The sequence below is a fragment of the Labeo rohita genome, chromosome 2 (assembly GCF_022985175.1).
Source record: "Labeo rohita strain BAU-BD-2019 chromosome 2, IGBB_LRoh.1.0, whole genome shotgun sequence".
NCBI classification, from domain to species: domain Eukaryota; kingdom Metazoa; phylum Chordata; class Actinopteri; order Cypriniformes; family Cyprinidae; genus Labeo; species Labeo rohita.
The window spans coordinates 8,006,574-8,031,352 of record NC_066870.1 but is presented as its reverse complement, the minus strand read 5'-3'; the positions used below and the strand labels follow the sequence as shown (position 1 = coordinate 8,031,352).

At 39.0% G+C, this 24,779-nt stretch overlaps 1 protein-coding gene across 2 annotated transcripts in view; it reads left to right on the top strand.

Moving 5' to 3' along the window:
* The window catches only part of ak5 (adenylate kinase 5), a 107,791-nt gene extending 86,997 nt beyond the window's left edge, over positions 1-20,794 (top strand). For both annotated transcript variants that reach the window (XM_051133350.1, XM_051133344.1), the window contains exons 9-14: positions 4,544-4,586; positions 5,380-5,424; positions 9,380-9,543; positions 17,339-17,455; positions 18,487-18,681; positions 20,106-20,794. In XM_051133350.1, coding sequence (XP_050989307.1) covers positions 4,544-4,586; positions 5,380-5,424; positions 9,380-9,543; positions 17,339-17,455; positions 18,487-18,681; positions 20,106-20,171 — 630 coding nt within the window. In that variant the 3' untranslated portion in view covers positions 20,172-20,794. The remainder of the gene's footprint in view (positions 1-4,543; positions 4,587-5,379; positions 5,425-9,379; positions 9,544-17,338; positions 17,456-18,486; positions 18,682-20,105) is intronic.
* Positions 20,795-24,779: the final 3,985 nt, after the last annotated feature.

Here is a 24,779-nt window from a genome sequence, read left to right as displayed (position 1 = left end):
TTATTGCTATGTTAGTGTAATTTTTTGTTTTGCTTTGTTTTTACTTGCGTCATGGTATTTTGTAAGTGCATGTGAGTACCATGAAAATTTTATACTTTATGGTTTTATATTCCATAGTATTTTTAATATAGTATTCATTCAGTAGCATACTATATATTAAGGCATATGGCACCTGTTACCATTACTTTACCATAGTTTCCCCACAGTAGTTTTTTCATGGGTTTACATTTGCTTATTTAAAACAATGGTATTTTTTGCCAGCAGTATCAAAGGGAATGTAGATCAGATGCAACACAGCAGCCTGTGCTGCGTTATGAGACAGGGGTGTCTGCTGAAATCATGCATCCAACACTTCCTGCAGTGCCCACGGCTCCTCCACACACAAAAACAAGGCAAACATCCACAGCGCATCAGGCCGACCTTCGCGGCTGTTCAGTCTGCACAGCTAATGAATGAGAGGCAGACTGATATTCATGAGAAAACATCCTCCACGGTCACAGAGGAAAATCAAGTAGAGTGAGAGCAAAAACATGCAATGGAAAGATTGCACTCAAAGGACTTTACTGCAAAATAATCAGTATCTCAATCAATATTTTAGTCTTGTTTTTCAGTAAAAAATCTAAAAAACAAATAGCTAAACTTCCTAAGCTAAATTATTGATAAATTATCAAACAAAAACATAAACTATGATAGTGTCATATTTTTGGCAATACAATTTTTACCATAGTATATGAAATAAACTTGGCAACTTTTTTTTAAAACAAGTATTTGTTATGTTTCTTGTTTTAAGCACAATCTTCATGAAATATTGTTATATTCATGCTTTAAGCAATATAATAATAATAATAATTTCCAATGGAGTAAAAAGAATTTGAGACATATTCTCTGAAAACAAGACTTAATATATTTGCTGTAGTAATAATAATAACAATAATAATAAAGATTTTTGCAGTGAGCAAGAAGCATTTCTCTTCATGTAAAGAAGCATTTGCATTCAACTTCATTGTTTGTTTTATTACTGCTAGTGTAGTGGTTGAAAGGGTAAATGGTGAACATTTATATGCTGCAGTTAGATGAAATCATGAATTGCATGAGTTGGTGATATACTGTATCAGGTTTTGCTTATGATGGGTCTGGAAAAGAAACCAACATTTTGATGTGGTTTGCATGTAGGCCATTGGTGTATCCAAATATTTACTGGGGGGTCCAAAAATAAAAAATGTCAAAATCAATTTGATCAAGCACTAATGATAATATTGAGGTGGTCATATATCAATGTCACTGGCTTTGTGGCCTGAGCATTTCAACTTAGAGCTTGTTCGCAGGCTTGTGGGTCTGTGTATCGCTTTTCTCTCTCTTTCTGCCAGTGAGTCATCGTACCGGCTGGCCTGCCCACATCACAAACACGCTCATCAGCGGCACCCTGCACTCCTCCCACACACACACACACACTCTCTTTTTCATCTCATCTTCTCTAATGCTGCAAAAAGTGGCAAGTTACCGCCTAAGGTTTTTCTGTTAAACAGCTCAGAACTCTTTTAATCACAGTAATCACGACACAAACTGTCAAGTTCCCAGTTTTCCGCGGTGTGTTTATGTTCAAACACAAGGAACCTCGCAGTTTTTGTTTTAATTAGCTGAGTGAAACTCAAAATGACTGTCAAGACGTGTCATATTTTCACCGTAAAATCTGAAGAAAAACTTTCCATCAAACGCCAAAAAAAAAACAGGTTTTCAGGACCATTAAAATGTTTGCATTCTCTCACAAGAATTAAATGCTTTTAATGGCCCTTTAAATTCTCAGCAGTTCTTTACTTGAATGCAGAAAAACATTCTAGTATTATATTTAAATTAAGGAAATTTGTTATGCACAATCATAAGTATTCAGCGTTGTAGTATCTGTTTACTTTGTGCTAAATTCAGTAATAAAAAATGCATTGCATTTTTTGCATAATAAAAATTGCATAATAAAAAATTCATTACATGGATGTACTTCATTTTGAAAATGACAATAAAAAGACAATGTTAAAATAAACAGGAATTATTTGTGACAGAAGGAAGAAGGAAGATTTGAATCTGTGGCAGAAGAACGTAGTTCCACACACAAAAGAGTTTAAGATATTCTATATCAGCAGGGCTTTAGTGCTAATATAAAGCAATATCACACGCCTAACAAGTGTAATATTGTGTTCATACAACAGTTTAAAAGTACAAGAATGTCAATTTCTGATAATTTACTCACCCCCATGTCATCCGAGATGTACATCTTTCTTTCTTCAGTCGAAAAGAAATTAAGGTTTTTGAGGAAAACATTGGAGGATTTTTCTTCAAATAGCGGACTTCAATGGGTCAAAGGTCCTAGCAAAAAAATCGGTAATTTTCTAAAAAAAAATAAAAAATACAATTGTATATACTTTTTAACCAAAAATTCAAGCATTGCTTAACCACACTGGAAAAATCACGCGAGGCTAATTGTTTGTATGTCTATTTTGGTTCAAAAAGGTAGAGTAGGTGAAAAACTCCATCACATTTTTTCCTCCATACAAAATTGTTATTTTATTTTATTTTATTTTATTTTATTTTATTTTATTATTCTGTGTGTGTGAAGAGCATTAACAAAACATTTTTTTGTATGTTCATTTTGGATCAGTACTTCCACCTAAGTCATGTGGGCATGATCACGTAATGCGTGAGGTCGAGCTGGTGCAAGATGAGCATTTGTAGTTACAAATTCTTTAATTTTTTTAGAAAGTGACCAATCGTTCCACTAGATAAGACCCTTTTTCCTCAACTGGGATCGTGTAGAGCCCTTTGAGGCTGCACTGAAACTAAAATTTGGACCTTCAACCTTTTGGCAACCATTGAAGTCCACTATATGGAGAATGGATGTTTTCCTCTAAAACCTCAATTTCTTTTTGACTGAAGAAAGAAAGACATGAACATCTTGGATGAAGTAAGTTATCAGGAAATTTTTATTCTGGAAGTGAACTAATCCTTTAAAAACCCTTTTGTGTGTGGAACTACGTCCTTCTGTTCCAGATTCAAATCTCATGTTGACAGTTTAACAGCTGAGCCCAAGCCTCCGTTACTAATTTGAAAATGTCACTTTAGAACTAGTAACGAAGGAACATTGGGATACTGTTGATAAATATGTTTGTTTAAGCAGTGTCTAATCGGCTGTGAAGTCTGTATGTCTGTACAGTGACATTATTGATTAATAATAATACAGTTAAATAATGATGCCATTCTGAAAACACAATTAAGAAAATATAAATAGTCTCACCAGACTTAAATTTTGGTCTTGAGGGAAAAAAGCTTGATGTTACTAAAAACAAACAAACACAGATCAAGAAAGAGTTTGAATTTGCCACTAAAAACTTAAATTTCACATTTCAAAATATAGGCTAGCTTGCACAAAATTTTAGTGGTTTTTAAGATTTGAAATTTTGATTTTTAGTTACACCAAATTACACCAGTTCTTCTGCCAAGACCTTAAACTTAATGCCTTTTTTTAAAAATCAAAGCTGAGTGTAACCATTTTAAAGTATAACCACTGACTGTTGTGACAATTGCCCTTAACTGGGATCTTGTAGAGCCCTTTGAAGCTGCACTGAAACTAAAATTTGGACCTTCGACCTTTGGACCTTCGACCACTGAAGTCCACTATATGGATAATGAATGTTTTCCTCTAAAACCTCAATTTCTTTTCGAATGAATAAAGAAAGACATGCACATCTTGGATGAAGTAAATTATCAGGAAATTTGTATTCTGGAAGTGAACTAATCCTTTAAAAACCTTTTTGTGTGTGGAACTACGTCCTTCTGTCCCAGATTCAAATCTCATGTTGATAGTTTAACAGCTGAGCCCAAGCCTCCGTTACTAATTTGAAAATGTCACTTTAGAACTAGTAATAAAGGAACATTGGGTTACTTCATTGAAAGCTTTATGTATTATGTAGATAAGAGTATTATGAGAGAGACGTAGACTGAGTGAGTGCGATCACCTGCATCTGATTCTTCCTCAACATCTCAATCTCAACAATGCAACCCTAATTTGAATGTCTGCTAAGAATGATCCAAAATCAACTCAAAATCAACTAAAAAAAACATCAAAATCAACACAAAAAAATGGGTCAAAATAAATGCTCTGCCATCCCAGTTCCCTGAACCCTATAGTAAACGAGTGGGATGAACTAAAGAAGAGAGGCACCAAAATAGATTTTGTAATTTAGAGGATGTGGAGAGATTCTGTATGAATGAATGGTCTCTGATCTCTTGCCAGATGTTCTCCAACCACTTTTGAATAATAAATTCCAGCTTTATTGAACATTTAAATAAAAAGTACGCATTCTCAAACATCTCAAATTCTTAAATGTAAAAACTGTAGGTCAGATTGTGAAGTCACTGTGCTGTTTGGATGCCACGTAATTCAGAGGATTTCTGGAGGGGCATTTGATCATAGAATCAGTGTATTTCTGTACACATCTGTGAACTTTATAAAAGTATTTTCATTCCTTTTCTCATGTGTCTTTCTCTGTGGCAGATTGATGAAGAGGTGGCTGGATATGCAGAGGCAGCTGGAGAAAGTGAGCGCAGTGTCTCTCAACTGATCTTTGTGTACTGTTTTCATGTGTGGGTTTATTTATTGTTATGCTGTTGATGTTTAAGCAGTGTCTAATCGGCCGTGAAGTCTGTATGTCTGTACAGTGACATTACTGATTAATAATAATACAGTTTAATAATGATGCCGTTCTGAAAACACAATTAAGAAAATATAAATAGTCTCACCAGACTTAAATTTGTGGTCTTGAGGGAAAAAAGCTCGATGTTACGAAAGATTTTAGTCATGGAACTTACATATTAGTAACTATTTTGAGTGAAATCACTTTTGAAATTCAGTTTTAATGTTGAGTTGTTTGAGTTGTAAAGTTATAAATTTCAGGCTGAATTTTTTTTTTAAACAAACACAGATCAAGAAAGAGTTTAAATTTGCCACTAAAAACTTCTAAATTTGCTACTAAAAACTTTGAAATTTCACATTTCAAAATATAGGCTAGTTTTTAAGATTTGAAATTTTGATTTTTAGTTACACCAAATCCTTCTGCCAAGACCTTAAACTTAATGCCTTTTTTCAAAATCAAAGCTGGGTGTAACCATTTTAAATTATAACCACTGACTGTTATGACAATTGCTCTTGGTAAAACTAATAAAGTTTGTAGCTTATTTTTGTTTATTTGTAATGGGTAATGCTGTATTTCATTTGTTTCATTATTGTTATTAGTTTCCACCATTAACTGTACTGCATGACATTACAAAGCTATATTTTGACATGCCAAAGTTGATTATCTGATTGTAATTACTTTTTCAATATGCCACCAGGTTTTCCTGTGGAGACCAAGAAATCAAAGGTCATCTTTGTGATTGGTATGTTAGCTGACAAAACTGCATGCAATAATTTCATTGCACATTGTTTTAATTATAGACACACACGCAAAGCAATGTTTCATTGTATCTACATTTTTCCCAGAAGAACGGGTCAGGAAGTTGTGATGCAAAGTACATACATCACAGCTTACTGAAAATATATCAGACATGATAACACGCAAGTTTCTTTTGCAACACAGATGCACAAGCAGCATAATGAACTGTGAAATTGGGGGCAGGTGAAAGCTTCTAAAGTGTCGTAATAAGGTTTCTAATTGAAACTGTTGGCGGTCTTCATCTGAAAATGACTCATGTCCTGGATAAATGGAAAGCAGACGGTCAAGATGGTATGAGTCTTTGTGTGCTAAGGGCTTTCCTCCCCTCATGTTTGTTAAAAAGCTCTACCCAATTGGAATGTAGTGAACTGAACTAAAAGCTTTATATCTCTTGAAAAGAGATGTGAGGAAATCAATTTGGCGGTCCTTTGAAAGGAACCTGGTGGATACGGTCTGGGTTTGTGTCCTCTTTCACGTCAGCAGTTTGGTACAGCAGTTAGCCTTGTAATTTTGGTTTGGACATAGCTGTCGATTGTCAGATGGACAGATCTGAGATTAATAGTTTAAGTGAATTACACTCTCAAGTGCATTTGACCAACCTAACTGACACGTTAAAGACTTGCTAAAAGATGTATCAGTGCTGCATATGCACTTTAGCCTACCTGTCAAGAAAAAGAATTAGATTAGGCTTAATTGCCAGATTTGGGATGCCTTTGAAAGTATGTATTTTTTTTTTAGAATAGAATAGAGAGATTCAGAGTAGCCTAACAGGGTAAAAGCAATTTTCTGGTTTTCTCACATGTATATAAAACAGTGTGTCCAAAATAGAGGTGCATGAAGAATAAGATAAATCCAAGCCTGATTGTAGCGCTCAAATTTGAAGGATTAAAAAACAGCGACTGGGTAGGATTGTCAGGTTTGTCAGGATTGTTAGCAGAACACCTCTTTTTTATTATTATTATTATTATTTATTTATTTATTTATTTATTTTTTCATCAGTGCTGTCTAGATAAAAAAGACAAGGTTTTAGAGATGCTAAAAAGATATTTTTAGTCTTGTGGGCAAACATAAGAAATCTAGGACTAGGTAAAAACAACATGTATGGCAAAGATTTTGAACCCTTTTTTTCATTGTGAAAAGTTATTAATCCTGACAAAAGTGACAATTTTCAACAAAAATATTAACGATTTCTGAACGATCATACGACACTGAATACTGGAATAGTGTAACAAAAGCATGAGACAAAAAAACCTAACAATATTTATTTATTTACACTGAATATTTATTTATTTACAATATTTACACTGAAAAAACAAAACAAAAAAAACAATGGTATCAGTAGCTGTGTTTCCATCACTCGTGCACATTTTCATCCCTTAATTCGCAAAAAAGTTTTTACGCTTCCTTGAGGTGGTTTTTGACTTTTTGCGAAGAAGGGTTAATGAGAGATGGAAATGCATTTGTTGAATAAATTCCTCCATACACATTAAAAAGATCATGTGACTTTGTGCTATGGGACGGCAAAACCCGTCTAACCAGTGGACCAATCTTGTTCCACAGCATCTGAAATGTCGTTATGGTCATTCTGAAATATCTGAGCAAAGCCTGTCATCAAAGTATTTCCTCCCAGAACTGTCTTTCACGACTGCGTTCCCAAATAGCAGACATCTACCTCCGGAAGAAACGATCACACTTATTGTGTTTCATCTGCTTGCTCTGAGGCAAAGTAATTTATTATATATGAAAATTTCTATATGAAAGGAGTCATCAGATGCAAAGTTCACTTTTTCATGTTGATGTGTGTTGGCAGTGTATGTACAAATCTACCCTATAATGATAAAAATCTATGCAGTGGTTTTTAATTAATCTGTAAAAATAATATTCCCTTTTTCAAATCGAGCCATTCACACCAACAGAGACCACCACCACGACAGTTGATTGACATGAGCGTCTTACCTCAGATCAGCTGTCACAGTCCAACCTCGATTGTTTCGATGCTGAAGCAGGGATGTAAGTTAGACAAGAATATCTTAGATTGAGCGATTAAGGTGTTGTGTTGCTGTATGTAATAATGAACATAGTGGTCGTCATTTACTCCCGACATCTGAGCCGCTGAAGATGCAGTGCATTAAGTTTGTTTGTGAAGGGAATGTGCCTCCCGATCTACATAAATGTGTCTATGTTCGCGCAAATCATTCGTGATCCAGCTTCACTTACAGCAGAAGTGAGTATAAAGGTTTTTTTTTTATGAATCTCTGCAATCACCTTTCCTAATAACATGCTAGTTAGCAAGTCTAGCGGATAAACACGGCTAAATGCGGCTAAAGTAAACAGGCTCGTCACTCCACAGAGAGAAGAGAGGGGTGAGGCGAGCAGAGCTCATTAACATTTAAAGCAGCCTCGACCAGAACAGGATGATATTTGCAGAGCTGATTTTAGCAAGGTAAAAAGGGTGTTGTTTTACACAACCATTGATAATTTTTAACCAAAGTATATTATAGACTTTTCATTAAGACCCTAAAGAATCATATCAACTTGTGGAAAATGGGCATCCAATGACCCCTTTAAGTGTTTTCTCCTACTTTTCTTAGTAATATACAGTGTTGGGGGTAACGCATTACAAGTAACGCGAGTTACGTAATATTACTTTTTCAAGTAACCAGTAAAGTAATGCATTACTTTTGAATTTCTAAGAAAATATCTTAGAGTTACTTTTTTCCCCATTTATTGACTGACAAGTCTCCTGTCGGGAAATTGGGAGTAAACATGATGTTGCTGTATTCTAGACTAAATGTGAACATGTATTAATTCATCTCACTCACAAAAAAAAGATTCAGTGTTCCTCAAAATGCATAAAAAATAAGAATATGACGCAACCCTGCAATAATTGCATATGTTAAATAAAACAAATATTCTTTATGTATTCAATCCCATTTTATTAACCAGTGTCTTTGCTGCTGACCTTCAATGATGCAATTCAACCATACTGATGTAAGCAAAAATTACTTTAGATAAACTAACATTTGTGCTTCATTTTTTTATAGCTGAAGAGTGATCTTCTGCATAAATGTACTTTTCTTTTAGCCTGAGGTGAATTCATTTCTCTTTTGGTGTAAAAGGGCTTTTACATTAGAATTGTTTTATATTAAAAACAAAGAAGCAAGCCCTGCCCAAATTTAAAAAGTAATGTAAAAGGAACGTAACGCATTACTTTCCATAAAAAGTAACTACGTAACGTAATTAGTTACTTTTTCAGGGAGTAATGCAAAATTGTAATGCATTACTTTTAAAAATAACTTTCCCCAACACCGGTAATATATAGCATCAAGATTTTGTTCTTTTTGACTTGTTCGGTGGAAACGGTGCAAATGTTTTATGCGATATTACAACTTTTGTACATAAGTTAAATTTGCAACTTTGGATGGAAACCAGGCTACTAACAGCAATATTGACCTAGGAATGATTTGTCAGCACACAGTAAAAGTGGAAATAGCTCTATAACTATAACATCCAACCAAATTCATTTTGGGCATTCTTAAGAGTTTGAATTATGCCTACATCCTCGTCATCAGTGTTATAGACAACAGCTGTTGGCTGTGGTTAACCCTGGGGAAGTCTGCCTGTGGACTGTTTAGATAGATAAGGGCTGCCCTGAGCTGTGTGCAGAATTTTAATGAAAGCCTGTGGGAGTTCAGTCAGATGGCGAGGTCGGGGTGGGCCAGCGCATAGTGTGAGGTACAGACCATACGATATCGCTGATAATCCATCCCACATCTCCCAAGACAGTCAATTACTGAAGATCTGGCCCTTGTTCCCTGCTATTTAGAACAATCTTTCCTATGTGTTTTATTAGCAGTTTTTCATTATGGATCTGTTCTCAACTTTCTCATTTTGACCAGGTGGGCCAGGATCGGGGAAGGCTCTCCAATCAGAGAAGATAGAGGAACGGTACAGCTTAAAGCGCCTGTGTCCTGGGGACATCCTGTGCAGCGAGTTGCAGTCTCACAGCGAGAGAGGACGGTTTCTCCGAGACCTTTTGGAAAGAGGAGAGCAGCTTCCCGAGGTGCACAATCTTGTTAAAGTCCATTACTGAAAATTACAACGATCATCTTCACCTTCACTGGATTTAACAATTCTGAAACAAACACAGGAAGACACACTGTTTTATAACACTTCTCAGTAACCTTTTACTGAGAAGTGTTATGAAATAGCGCTGTAATAATTATTACATAGGCTATGTAAATTAATTTTGCAGCTTTCTTTCCTGGATTGACACATTTTCTATTGAAACAGGAAATTGTGCTGGGACATCTAAAGTCTTCGTTTCAAAAAAATTTAGCAAAACCTCATGACAGTGTGTACCACGAACATGCAAAAATAATAAATTCCAGACATGTACTTCACAAACAATAGGCTTTTGGAAAAATAAATAAAGTATGAGCACAGTCAAAGACAGTAGAAATATAGCACAACTGAAGACAAACCCCAATTTTCTACTCCCTGGTGCTAGTGGCAGGTGGCAATTATGATTTAGAGAAAGCAGACCGCTTAATCTAGACCGTATTGAACAAAATTGTATATGCCCCTGCAAACAAGATTACAATTTTTGGTCCATTTCCCAAAGGAGAATAACTGTCTGTCCACATTGAAAGAGAGAATAACAACAACAATAGCAACAAATCAGATAGCTATATACAGCTGTGGAGCAGGATTGTGGACCAGTGAGCAAAGGACAAATTATATTTCATTTTTGGTCCATTTTCCTATAAGAGAAAACCAGGATAGATGTTGAAAGTTAATTTAACCAACTTTTAAGAGCGCATCTGGAAACCCATTACAGTTAAAGATGTCATGACACCAAAAACAAATATATATGCAGAAAAAAAATATTATTTTCAACCCTTATTCTGAACCCTTATTTTTTTTTGAAAAAAAAAAAAAATCTGAAATTATTTCATTTTAAAAAGCAGGTCTTTTAAGACTTGTCTTGCAAAAATAGTGCAAATTAAAATACACCGACCAGATTCCTGACATAGCCCCCCCCCAAGGAGCGGCTTCCAGACGCTCGAAGGGAACAACAGTCCAGGGGAGCGGTGGGGTGGGAGCGAGACAGGGCGAGGGCTGGAGGGCCAGGTCCATGTGGGAGGCCCAGTGATTGAGGCAGGACCGACAGAGCAGGTGCCCTCCAGGGCAGGGCCAGAGGCGGAGCAGGAGCCCTCCAGGGCGGAGGCGGAGCAGGAGGCGCAGGAGCCCTCCAGGGCAGAGCCGGAGGCGGAGCAGGAGTCCTCCAGGGCGGAGGCGGAGCAGGGGTCCTCCAGGGCGGAGTCGGAGGCGCAGGAGCCCTCCAGGGCGGAGCCGGAGGCGCAGGAGGCAACGCAAGAGCCCTCCAGGGCGGAACCGGAGGCGGGACAGGCGACGCAAGAGCCCTCCAGGGCGGAGCCGGAGGCAGAGCATGAGGCGCGGGCGCCCTCCAGGGTGGAGCAGGAGGCGCAGGAGCCCTCCGAGGCGGAACAGGAGGCAGAGCGGTCCTCCAGGGCGGGACAGGAGACGGAGCAGGAGGCGCAGCAGCCCTCCAGGGCGAAACAGGAATCTGCGTCATGGTCTGGGACCTGGGGAAAGCAGGGACAGAGGAGGCAGACAGAATAGGGGGAGAAGGCGCAGCAGCCCTCCGGGGCAGAACAGGAGGCGGAGCAGGAGGTGCCGCAGCCCTCCGGGGCGGAGCAGGAGGCGCCGCAGCCCTCCGGGGCGGAGCAGGAGGCGCCGCAGCCCTCCGGGGCGGAACAGGAACCTGCGTCATGGTCTGGGACCTGGGGAGAGCAGGGACAGAGGAGGCAGAGAGAATAGGGAGAGAAGCAGAGAGACCGAAGGATAACGCCGCCCCCATAGAAGGTTCTACAGCAAATGCTGACACCTCTGGGGGCAATGGCGCAGCTTCTCTGATGGGGAAGGCCTCTGGAGCAGACTTGAGACCAGACGGGACCTCTAGAGCAGGCTTGAGACCAGACGGGAGCTCTGGAGCAGGCTTGAGACCAGACGGGAGCTCTGGAGCAGGCTTGTGAACAGACGTGACCTCAGGGGCACAGTGTGCAGCCCACACACACCACATGGCAACCGCCATTAAAGGAAGAGCAGCAGCGGGAGGTTGTGGTGGGTCCAGTACGCTGGCTATCATGATAGGCCGTGATCGTGGGATATCAGACGAGGCATGGCACGGCTCTGGAAGGTCAGACGAGACGTGACTTGGCTCTGGACGAATAGACGAGACATGACGAGGCACTGGGAGGTCTGATGAAACATGGAGAGGCTCTGGGACGTCAGGCGGGACGTGACTTGACTCAGAGCGGTCAGGCGGGACGTGGCTTGACTCTGGGCGGTCAGACGAGACATGGTGAGGCTCTAGACAGATAGACGAGATGTGACTGGGCTCTGGAGGGTCAGACGAGGCGTGACTTGACTCTGGGCGGTCAGATGAGGCGTGACTTGACTCTGGGCGGTCAGACGAGGCGTGATGGGGCTCTGAGCCGTCGGGCAGGATGTGACTTGGTTCGTGATGACCAACTGTGACTTGACCTGCTTCGTGAAGATCAGTAGTAACTTGACTCGGTTTGTGACGCCCAGCTGTAACTGGGCTTGGTTCATGGAAATCCGCTGTAACATGACTTGACTCAGGAACAACATGACTTGACTCAGGGACAACAGCCTTGGCGTCGCTGGACTTGGCAGCTTGACTGGACTTGGCAGCTTGACTGGACTTGGCAGCTTGACTGGACTTGGAGGCTACAGCCGTAGCCTGACTTGACTCTGGAGCAGTGGCTGAAGCTTGACCTGGCTCTGGAAAAACAGCAGCAGCTTGACTTGGCTCATGAGGAACTGCTATAACCTGGCTTGGCTCATGGAGACCCGCTGTACCAGGACTTGACTCGTGAACAATATGGCTTGGCTCAGGAACAACAGCTGTTACGTGACTTGACTCAGGAATAACATGGCTTGACTTAGGAACAACAGCTGTAGCGTGACTTGACTCGTGGGGAACAACTGTGACTTGGCTTGACTTATGGGGTACAGCTGTGACCTGGCTTGACTCGTGGAGCACAGCTGTAACTTGGCTTGACTCGTGGGGGACAGCTGTATCTTGGCTTGCCTCGTGGAAAACAACAGCTGTGTCGTGGCTTGACTCAGGAAGAACAACAGCTTTGGCTTGACTTGACTCCATTGCTTGACTTGACTCTGTTGCTTGACTTGACTTGGAAGCCTGACTTGACCCCGGGGTAGCCGCCGCGGTGTGAAGGAGCACCACCTTAGCCGCCCATACCGTCATTAGGGGTGTGTCCAGCACGTAGGCCATCATGACCACAGGTGGCGTCCGGATGGCGGCCATATTGTGCAGTGGCTCTGGCGTGGCAGCCATCTTGTGCAGTGGCTCTGGCGTGGCAGCCATCTTGTGCAGTGGCTCTGGCGTGGCAGCCATCTTGTGCAGTGGCTCTGGCGTGGCAGCCATCTTGACGGTACTTGGCTCAGGGAAGATGGCTGTAACTTGACTTGAGATAGGAGCGATAGCTCTGACTTGACTTGACACAGGAAACACAGCTTTGACCTGACTTGACACAGGAACACGGACCGTAGCTTGACTTGGCACGGGAACAGCAGCCGTAACTTGACTTGGCAACGTAACTTGACTTGAATCAGGAAACACAGCTGCAACTTGACTTGACTCAGGAAACACAGCTGCAACTTGACTTGACTCAGGAAATACAGCTGTACCTTGACTTGACTTGGAAACTTGACTTGACTCAGGAAATGTCACTGTACCTTTTAATGGCTCTTGTATGGCAGCTGTGACGTGACGGAGCTCTGTGATCGCCGCCATTTTGTGAACGGGCTCCGCCGTCGCCGCCATCTTGTGAGCGCGCACCGCAGTCGCTGCCATTGTGTGCACGGGCTGTGTTGTCGCCGCCTGAGTATGATCGCGCTCCGGCGCGGCCGCCATTTTGTGAACGGGCACCGCTGTCGTCGCCATAGCTCGAGCGCGCTCCTCCACGGCCGCCATTTCACGAGCGATCCAGGCGGAAAACTTGTTTGTGGCGTCGTGATCCGGCATTACCACCAATCTGTGCGCGGGATGCGCGGCTGCCATGTCCGCGTTGTCGCGTTCCTCCTTCGCGACCTCCACAGTACACGGCGAGCCCACACACAATAAAGCAAAGTTCATAAATCCCGCGAGAGATGAACGCGGACCCTCGCGTCTCAGCCTCGCCCTTAAAGGCTGATTTACGCCATCACAGAAAAGTTCAATTTTTAAACAGTCCGGTAGGGTGGAGTAGTTTGAAATGGAGAGAAACTCACGGATGTATTGATCCAGTGTTTTAGGTCCTTGTTTGATGCGGCAAAGAATCCTGTCTGTGTCCATATCATGTGAATGTCCGGGTAGAAAGCTGCTGGATCCTGTTGTGTCGGATTGTTCTGTTACAGGGAGTGAGAGAGGAGAGGCGAGCGGATCCATGCGCGAGCTTTTATTAGATGGGCGGGACAAAGACATAGTCGTACAGGCAGGGTCGAGGAAGGAGCAGACAGGAATATCACAGACAGTAGAAGAGAATAGTCCAATAAACCAGAGCGAAAATCCAAAGGCAGGCGGCTAGACAGAGTGAACGAGAAAACCAGGCGGGAGAACAAAACCAGGAACTAGGAACGAGGAAACTAGGAAACGCTAACAATCACAACAATACAATAATTCAACAATCCGTGAAGTGCTCTGGGAAAGTCTGGGGCTTTATAGGAAGCCTGATTGGTCACGGGGGCAGACGCAACCAGTGCGTTGAAGGATGGGAGATGCAGTCCGGAGTGTGGTGCAACAGTCAGAGTGTGTAGGTGAGGTGAGAGTGACATCTGGTGGTGAGCGGACAACAGGACACCGACCAGATTCCTGACAATTACACTGAGGGTGAGCTATTGTAACTTCTAACTGTAATTCCCACTCCTGTCCAGTTAATGGTGAGTGCGCTCTAGTGTAGCAGCAGAGCACTGGATCCAGAACAAAAACAAAACTGTTACAAATGTTTTGCTATGCGTTTCATTACGCACAGGCCAGTACCCAGAAGCTACAACGATCTATCACACCACATTAAAGAGCGCCAAAATGGTCATCGGATGCAAAGTTCACTTTTACATGTTGTTTGAACGTTAATGCGTGTTGGCAGTGTATGTACACATCTACCCTATAATGATAAAAATCCATGCAGTGGTTTTTAATTAATCTGTAAAAATAATATCCCCTTTTTCAAATCGAGCCATTCTCACATGCCTGTCAGTGTGGCGTCACACCGACAGAGGGCGCTCCACGATAGTTGATTGAGCAGGGATGTAAGTTAGACAAGAATATCTCCGATTGAGCGATCGAGGTGTTGCTGGATGTAATAATGAACATATTGTAGTGGTCATCATTTACTCCCGACATCTGAGCCGCTGAAGATGCAGTGGATTACATTTGTTTGTGAAGGGAATGCGCCTCCCGATCTACATAAATGCGTCTATGTTCACGCAAATCATTCGTGATCCAGCTTCACCTACAGCAGAAGTGAGTAAAAGGTTTTCTTTTATGAATCTCTGCCATCACCTTTTCTAATAACGTACTAGTTTGCAAGTTTAGCAGATAAACGCGGCTATATGCAGCTGAAGTAAACAGGCTTGTCACTCCACAGAGAGAAGAGAGGGGCGGGGCGAGCAGAGCTCATTTGCATTTAAAGGAATAATCCATCAGAATCGGTTGATTTCTGCAGAGCTGATTTTGACAAGGTAAAAAGGGTGTTGTTTTACACTAACTTTGAGAATTTTTAACCAAAGTATATTATAGACTTTTCATTAAGACCCTAAAGAATCATATCAACTTGTGGAAAATGGGCCCAATGACCCCTTTAAAATATGAAAGTACAATAATAATAGATTATGTCAAATTTTTGCAACCCTGTCTGACGGACAATGTTAAAGTCTAACGCAACCTCTGCAATAAACATACGGTAAGTATTGTTTGCAAAACAAAACGGCCACTGTTTTGACTGACTAATGTCATTGTATAGTAAGTGTTTTGACAGCACTATCCATTTAAAACCGTCATTTACAGACAAAGCATCAGTAAATTGTTTACTGTTGTTATTGTCAGATCCAATGCAGCTGACTTGCTTCATGTTTCAACAAAAGTTCCTTTGCGAAGTCTCCATTACATTGTGCCTCGTTCACAAAACAATCTGCAGTTAAATGTTCTAAACAAACATAAAATCCTCTGACACAATCCAGGATGCCATTAAAAATAAATCATCCACCTGTTCCTGATGCTGGGATCCTTCTGAAGTCTGTACAGTGATGCAAACAAGCTGTTTAAACCGGACGCATCAAAGCGAACATTCTTTCACTCTTCCATTTGTCCTGTCGTTAGCAGACTCAAATGTGTCGAGTACGTCAGAAACTACTGTATCCAGTATAGACATCATCAGTCATTATAATGAGTTCTATTTGCTTTTGACAAGACGCAGTTCTTCCATCCGTTGTTGGTAAGTGTCAGCTGTTAAAGGAGAAGTCCACTTCCATAACAACAATTTACAGATAATGTACTCACCCACTTGTCATCCAAGATGTTCATGTCTTTCTTTCTTCAGTCGTAAATAAATTATGTTTTTTGAGGAAAACATTTCAGGATTTTTCTCCATATAATGGATTGCTATGATGCCCCGAGTTTGAACTTCCAAAATGCAGTTTAAATGCAGCTTCATACGATCCCAGCCGAGGAAGAATCCTGAAATGTTTTCCTCAAAAAACATAATTTCTTTATGACTGAAGAAAGAAAGACATGAACGTAATTGATGTCCTGCTCTGTAAGTGGTCATATGCAAATGTATTTGCCTTTGTGACGTCATAGATCACCCAATATCCAGACAAAATAAAGAGTAGGATGCTTTAACTATGAAATTTGCAGGATGTTTTAATGGCACAAAGACTTCTTGTATGTCAAAAGATCAAGGCAAATTTGATTTCTCATGTCACAATCCCTTTTAGTAATAGATTTAACAGACTTTTAATTGATTAAAAATTAAGTGTAAGTAGGATTGATTTTGGCAGACTACAGCTGTCACACTGCTACTGTTGGCATTAGTTAGGCTTATTGCTAAAACACTCATAATTATAAGGATTGCAATACATTCTGCTGCAAGATAAAGTAATGAGTAATGAGGAGGGCTAAACAAAAATTCTCATGGTGTGCAGTAATTATATGGACTAGGTCAAGACTGAAATAGATAGGGAAAAGAGATCAATTGGCTATGCTGCCACTTTAGAAAAGGTTAAACTGGCATCAGCTACTCAGAAGAGTTTTATGACTGAACTATGAATGTACTCTATGGCAGTTTTTAATAAGGGACAAGAAGTGATAGAGAGAAATCAGGAATGACCTGCAGTGTTTAGCTCCATAAACAAACACACTTAAAAAATCTAACTGAGATCTTCAGGATTACTGTAACAATTACAAGCAGGTGTGTTTGATTAGGAATGGAGCTAAAAGAGGCAGACAGGCCCTCCAGCCGCTACCTAACTTAAGCTCTTGCTTTTTTGTTTTGTTTGGTGCAGTTTGACATGTGGCTCAGAGAGATTCAGACTTAATCAGATGATTTATGTTACAGTGGTGTTGCCTAGCAACATGCCTGTCATTAACATTTGCTGTGAACTACTTTTAGGGTTCCCAGACATCAGACTTCTCACTTCTAATCTAATGTGTGTGTTTGTGTCCATGTTCCAATGCATCCAGCCGTTCTTACAGATTGTAAATCTGTATGTGAATGTTCATGTGTTTTTCTCTTCTGTGTGTGTTTAAGGACACGCTTCTGGATCTATTGTGCGAGGCTATGGCATCTACTGTGCGTCAGGGGAAGGGCTTCCTGGTTACTGGCTTCCCAAAAAATCTGAAGCAGGCCCAAGAGTATGAAGCCAAGGTTAGTGCTTATCATGAATAGACAAAATCACCTTCACCAACAACAAACACTTTAGGTGAACGAACCCTTTAAACCAGCAAGACACAATGAAACCACCCAAACAGTGTTTGAAATCCAATATACAGCTGAAGTCAAAAGTTTACATACATCTTTAAGAATCTGCAAAATGTTAATTGTTTGTTATTATTTGTGAGACAAAATCCTTTATGTCTCACACATTATTTGGTTTTTCAGCATTTTTGTGTATTTAAACCCTTCCCAACAAACTCATATGCAACTATCACAGAAGGTTCAAATGCTCACTGATGCTCCTGAAAAAAAAAAAAAAAACAATCCATTAAGAGCCAGGGGTGTAAATTTTTGAAACAGAAAGAAGATGTGTACATTTTTCTTATTTTGCATAAGTATCATATATATATATATATATATATATATATATTATTTTTTTTTTTTCATTTGGTACTGCTCTTCAGAAGCTATAGAAGATACTTACATGTTTCCCAGAAGACAAAATAAGTAACATCTACCCTGATCTTCAAATTCCATAAGTTTTTACCCCCTGGCTCTTAATGCGTCATGTTTCCTTCTGAAGCATCAGTGAGCATTTAAACTTTCTGAAATAGTTGCATATAACAGCTGTGGATCATTCAGGTAACAACACATATTAAGAATCAAGCGTATGTAAACTTTTGGACAGGGTCATTTTTATAAATCCAACTATTATTTTCTCTTGTGGAATATATGTAAACATCTTTAATGTGAAATATTTTATTCAGGTCAGTACTAAATAAACAATAACATGCATTTTGTATGATCCCTCTTATTTTAATAAAATAATTAACATTTTGCAGATTCTGCAAGGTGTATGTAAACTTGACCTTAACTATACTAAATATAGTAATGTAATTATGTAATTAAAATACTAAATATACTATAAACACCAGCACATCATTATATTTTGAGATGTTCATGATAGACACCACTGCGTTTGATTGCCTTTTTCTTACTTGAAATATATGTTTGTGTTTCAGATGGGGCAGCCCGACATAGCTCTGTTCCTGGAATGTTCCGCAGACATCATGAGTCGACGGCTGCAGCAGAGGGCCACCTGCAGCCTGCACACTAAAGAAGCCAGAGACAGAGACACTCGCCGTAGAGTGGACGGATTTTGCAGCCTGGTCAATCCCGTGGTCAGTCACTACGAACACAGAGAAGTTCTGCACAAGGTGGGTATAGAGAAGCCAAGCTACAATTAGTCAGAGCTGTGATGTTTCAGTGTAATTTGTCCATTGAGTGGAACATTTTGACTGGTTACCCTGACCTCAAGCTCAGGCAAACATCTTAGGATCAGCACAGAGTAGCTTATTAATGATTTTAGTCTGTCGTTAAAATAAATCCTTCAAATATTAGTTATTTCGACTACACAAAGGGCATCTATATTAACTAGATTTGGGTTTGTCATGTCAGGACAGGACGTTTTCACTCTGTCAGATAAATGAAAGTAGCTGAAGTGCAAAAATATCCTCTGATCTCTAGGAAGAAAAGCAGTCTTTTAAAGGGATAGCGCAACCAAAAATGCAAATGCTGTCATTTACTCACTCTCATGTTGTTCCAAATGCCTTACTTTTTGTCTGTGTAACATAAAATACATGATATGTAACCCTGGACAACAAAACCAGTCATAAAGGTCATTTTCTTTTGAAAGTGAGATTTATACATCATCTGAAAGCTGAATAAATAGAGATGCAACTATTTGAATATCTGGAACCTGAGGGTGCAGAAGATAATTTTGATTTATTGATATAGTTTTGATATATTTACGGTAGGAAATTTACAATATATCTTTATGGTACATGATCTTTACTTAATATCCTAATGAATTTTGACCTGAACAATGCATTGTTGGCTATTGCTACAAATACACCCGTGCTACTTATGACTGGTTTTGTGGTCCAGGGTCACAAATGTCTAATTCTTTTTTTGCCCATCCACACAAAACAAGTCAATGCGCACCAAAAATTTTTGGCTACCAACATTTACTAAAATATCTGCAGAAGAAAGACAGTAATACAGGTTTGGAATGACAAGACAATGAATAAATGACTGAATTAGCATTTTTACTGGATTATTATCATAAATTCACAAAGGTGCTTTAAAGAATACATTGTGGTACATGTCCAAAAAAACAAGGTAGTACTATGGTACATTTTATTATGTGGATTTTATACCCGAAATATATTAAATAATATTCAAATCTTAAAAGGCATACAAGATTTCTGTTATTAAACAGATATTTGTCTAGTTACAATCTAAAATATTTCATTCGGTAGCTATTGCTCAGTTCACTCACTAGGTTGTTTAAAGAAAATTCACTATTCTGTAAAGCATTTGCAGTTGCGACTTATTTATCGGTTGTTTCCTAGTGGAAACTGAAATGGAGTTGTTACACTATATTCATATCTGATGATCCAGTGACGATGACAACATAAAGCAAACAGATGAACCTTTATATATGTAAGAGATAAACACATTCAGAGCAGCTGCATGTTTGTAGGATTTATTAGCACTGTATGACGGTTCTCCTGTGGGTTGATGCCCTACTTTTCAGCTTATGATTTCTAACAACCGTGTTATGTGTGCGTGTATGTAGATTGATGCCGAGCAGCCCCCAGAAGATGTCTTTGAGCAGATCTGCCTCGTCTTGGACTCCTGCTAGAGTTTGGACTCGGACTGCCCCCTGGAGGACAAAACCATCACCTACAGCTCCACTGCAGACTCCCATTACACACCACAGTTCATCGCATGCACACACACACACCTGTGATTACAGCTTCTGTATGGCATATGCACTTGGAAAGCTACCAACCAGCAACTGGCATCCTGCTCATTTCACACCGTCGTTGTTCACTGTAAATACCAGCTCAATAAATCAACAGTGTTTATCTCTTGGTATTGAACCTGCATGCTTATGCTTAAGCTAGCTTTCAGCTCCATAAAACACAGACAGAGGATTATTTATGACAGTCTGGTGGCGTTTTGGTGTTTTTGGACTGTCAGTATCCTTGAGCGCTGAGATCAGCAAAACTGATAAGCATGACGGACCGGCTGCTGGAGAGCCTTTTTATATTTTAACTTCATGCTTTGTATTGTGCTAAGCATGCCAGAATAGTGATTTATTGTATAGTCGAAGCAGAAACTAATGAGCTGGAGAGGGAAACGTTTTGAATTTCACAGTCTGGCTTTCACGAGTGCAATGAATGGATGAATTTCACAATGAGGTCTGATAAATGTATTCTTCCTTATCAACCAGAGTGAAATAAAGACATTTCATATGTTTAACGGTTTTATTTTTTTCTTTAAAAGCAGTAGCTATGAGATCTAACAATGCTTTCGTTGTGGTCAAAGATATAGTTCACCCGAGAAAAAAAATAAAGAAATAAATTGTTGAAGATGTACTCACCCTCAAGCTATCCAAGATGAGTTTGTTTCTTCACTAGAACAGATTTGGAGAAATTCAGCAATCATTTGCTCACCAATGAACCCTCTGCAGTGAATGGGAGTCCAAACAGTTGATAAATACATCACAAGCAATCACACAACTCCAGTCCATCAATTAGCAACTTGTGAAGTTAAAAAGCTGAGTTGAATCTATGAATCTGCTATCCACAATACTCTTTTCTTCTGTGAAAAAGTTGTATTGTCTGAATCAGGAGAGAAATATGCACAGATCAACCAACATTTGTGACCCTGGGCCACAAAACCAGTCTTAAGTAGCACGGTTGTAGCAATAGCCAAAAATACATTGTATGGGTCAAAATTATTGATTTTTCTTTTATGACAGAAATCATTAGGATATTAAGTAAAGATCATATTTCATGAAGACACTGTGTAAACTTTCGTACGATAATTTTATAAAAACGTAATTTTTGATTAATAATATGCATTGCTAAGAACTTCATTTGGACAACTTTAAAGGTTATTTCCTCAATATTTTGATTTTTTTGCACCCTCAGATTCCAGATTTTCAAATAGTGTATCTCTGCCAAATATTGTCTTATCCTAACAAACTTTACATCCAATGGAAATCTTATTTATTCAGCTTTCAGCTGATGTATAAATCTCGATTTCAAAAAGTTGACTCTTATGGCTGGTTTTGTGGTCCGGGGTCACATTTAACAGTTTTAAACTAACATTTCAGCAGATTTTGAATTGAGAGGACAAGGGAGGGTGAGCTTTTTTTAAGTGGAGGAAGCAATATTACATACTCATATTTTGGGCAAGAGTAATGCTTCAAAGTTAAAAAAAAAAAAAAAAAAAAAAACTTTTTTTAAACTTCATTACTTTGTTCATTACAAACATGTAGCTTTTCATGCATTTCATGTTTCATGCTGTGGATTATTGTGATGGTTTTATCAGCTGTTTGAACTCTAATTCTGATGGCACCCATTCACTACAGAGGATCCATTGATGAACAAGTGATGTAATGCTATATTTCTCTAAATCTGTTCTGATAAAGCAACAAACTCATCTACATATTGGAAAGCTTGGGGGTGACTTCTTTCTCAGCAAATGTTTTTTTTTTTCCTTTAAAGGAGAAGTCCACTTCCAAAACAAAGATTCACATATAATGTACTCAGACCTTGTCATCCAAGATGTTCATGTCTTTCTTTCTTCAGTCGTAAAGAAATTGTTTTTTTTGACGAAAACATTTCAGCATTTATCTCCATATAATAGACTTATATTGTGCCCCGATTTTGAACTTCCAAAATGCAGTTCAAATGCGGTTGTAAACAATCCCAGGCGAGGAGGAAGGGTCTTATCTAGCGAAACGATCGGTTATTTTCATTTAAAAAAAATACAATTTAAATATTTTTTAATCTCAAACGCTCCTTTTGCCTTGCTCTCCCTGAAATCTGGAAGAAAACAGTCCAGAAAAAAAAACAGTCCAGGCAGAGTAAGACAAGACGAGCGTTTGACATTAAAAAGTATATAAATTGTATTTTTTTAATGAAAATAACTGATCGTTACGCTAGATAAAACCCTTCTTCCTCGGCTGGTATTGTTTACAACCGCATTTGGGATAGTTTGAAGCTGCATTTAAACTGCATTTTGGAAGTTCAAAATCGGGGCACCATAGCAGTCCATTATATGTAGAAAAATGCTGAAATGTTTTCCTCAAAAAAATTTCTTTACAACTGAAGAAAGAAAGACATGAACATCGTGGATGACAATGGGGTGAGTACATTATATGTGAATCTTTGTTTTGGAAGTGGACTTCTCCTTTAACAGTCTGTATGTTATTAACGCCTGTCATATGAAAACATTAATACTAGACAGTATTTTCATTGTTACTTTACTAAAGTGGATTTTTGTCTTTCTTCCAACGTGTCTCTTACGAGATCCAACTATCCAATCAACTCCTGATAGAATAATCAAGTCCTGTCCTACATTGTGTCTCATTCAAGAAGCCATTTACTAGCATATCGACAGAGGTGGCAGCCAATTAGTGTAATGAATCACTCTGACGTTTAGCGAAACCTCATTTCAATATGGTTAAATGCACTAAGGGCGAGGGGTGACCTGCAGCCATATATAATTAAAACACTTTTTATAGAGAAATGTTGAGTACAGTCTTTATCTCATGTCAGCATACACCATTCAGATGACCTTTCACAGATCACAATTTAGTAATGTGTAAAACCTTTTAAATTAGCAGCAAACTACTGAATCCAGCTTTACAGCTGAAGTCAAAAGTTTACATACAACTTGCAGAATCTGCAAAAAGGTAATTATTTTACCAAAATAAGAGGGATCATACAAAATGCATGTTATTTTTTATTTAGTACTTACCTGAATAAGATAATTCACATAGAAGAAGTTTACATATAGTCCACAAGAGAAAATAATATTTATAAAAACGACCCTGTTCAAAAGTTTACATATACTTGATTCTTAATACTGTGCTGTTACCTGAATGATCCACAGCTGATTTTTGTTTTGTTTTGTTTTTTAGTGATAATTGTTTGTTCTGAACAGTTAAACTGCCTGCTGTTTTTTTTTTTTTTTAGAAAAGTCCTTCAGGTCACACAAATTCTGTTTTTTTTTTTTTTTGTTTTTTTTTTTTTTTTTTAGCATTTTTGTCTATTTGAACCCTTACCAAGAATGATTGTATGATTTTGAGATCAATCTTTTCACACTGAGGACAAATGAGGGACTCATATGCAACTATTACAGAAGGTTCAAACACTCACTAATGCTTCAGAAGATAAAACAATGCATTAAGAGCCAGAAGACTTTTGAAGATCAGGGTAAATGTAACTTCTTTTGTCTTCTGGGAAACATGCAAGTAGCTTCTGTAGCTTCTGAAAGGCAGTACTAAATTAAAAAATACATGACATTTAGGAAAAATGTACACTTCTTCATTCTGTTCAAAAGTTTACACCCCTGGCTCTTAATGCATTGTTTTATCTTCTGAAGCATCAGTGAGCATTTGAACCTTCTGTAATAGTTGCATATGAGTCCCTCAGTTGTTCTCAGTGTGAAAAGATGGATCTCAAAATCAAACAATCATTGTTGGAAAGGGTTAAAGTACACAAAAATGCTGAAAAACCAACAGATTTGTGTGACCTGAAGGATTTTTCTGAACAGCAGGCAGTTTAACTGTTTTGACTTATGAACAACTATCACAAAAAAAAAAAAAAAAAAAAAAACACACACTGGATCATTCAGGTAACAACACAGTATTAAGAATCAAGTGTATGTAAACTTTTGAATGGGGTCATTTTTATAAATTCTGCTATTATTCTCTCTTGTGGACTATATGTAAATGTCTTTTACTTCAAAAAAATCTTATTCAGGTCAGTACTAAATAAAAACGAACATGCATTTTGTATGATCCCTCTTATTTTGTAAAATAACACTTTGCAGATTCTTCAAGGTGTACGTAAACTTTGGACTTCAACTGTACATTAAACTGTACAGTGTGATATCATCTATGTCAGCCATCCATCCTTCCTTCTGAGATATCAGTCAACCACTATAAGAGAACAGTTATTTCCTTTGGCTAAAGTGAATATTTTGATATTCTAATATCCATTTTTAGGTACAGATTAATAACCGTGTAATACAGTGACAATGTCGCTTCATATCAGAAACGAAAGGACCGCAACGCACAATTCACAATAACGTACCACCCTCTGGTGGCTGAAGTGTGACAGACTCTCAACCCTAAAAATAAACATGTCCCTAATGAATCCTAATAAAGCTTACTGTCTTAGGAGCTGAATTGAACCAGAACGATAAATCATAATACCCGAGTCACGTG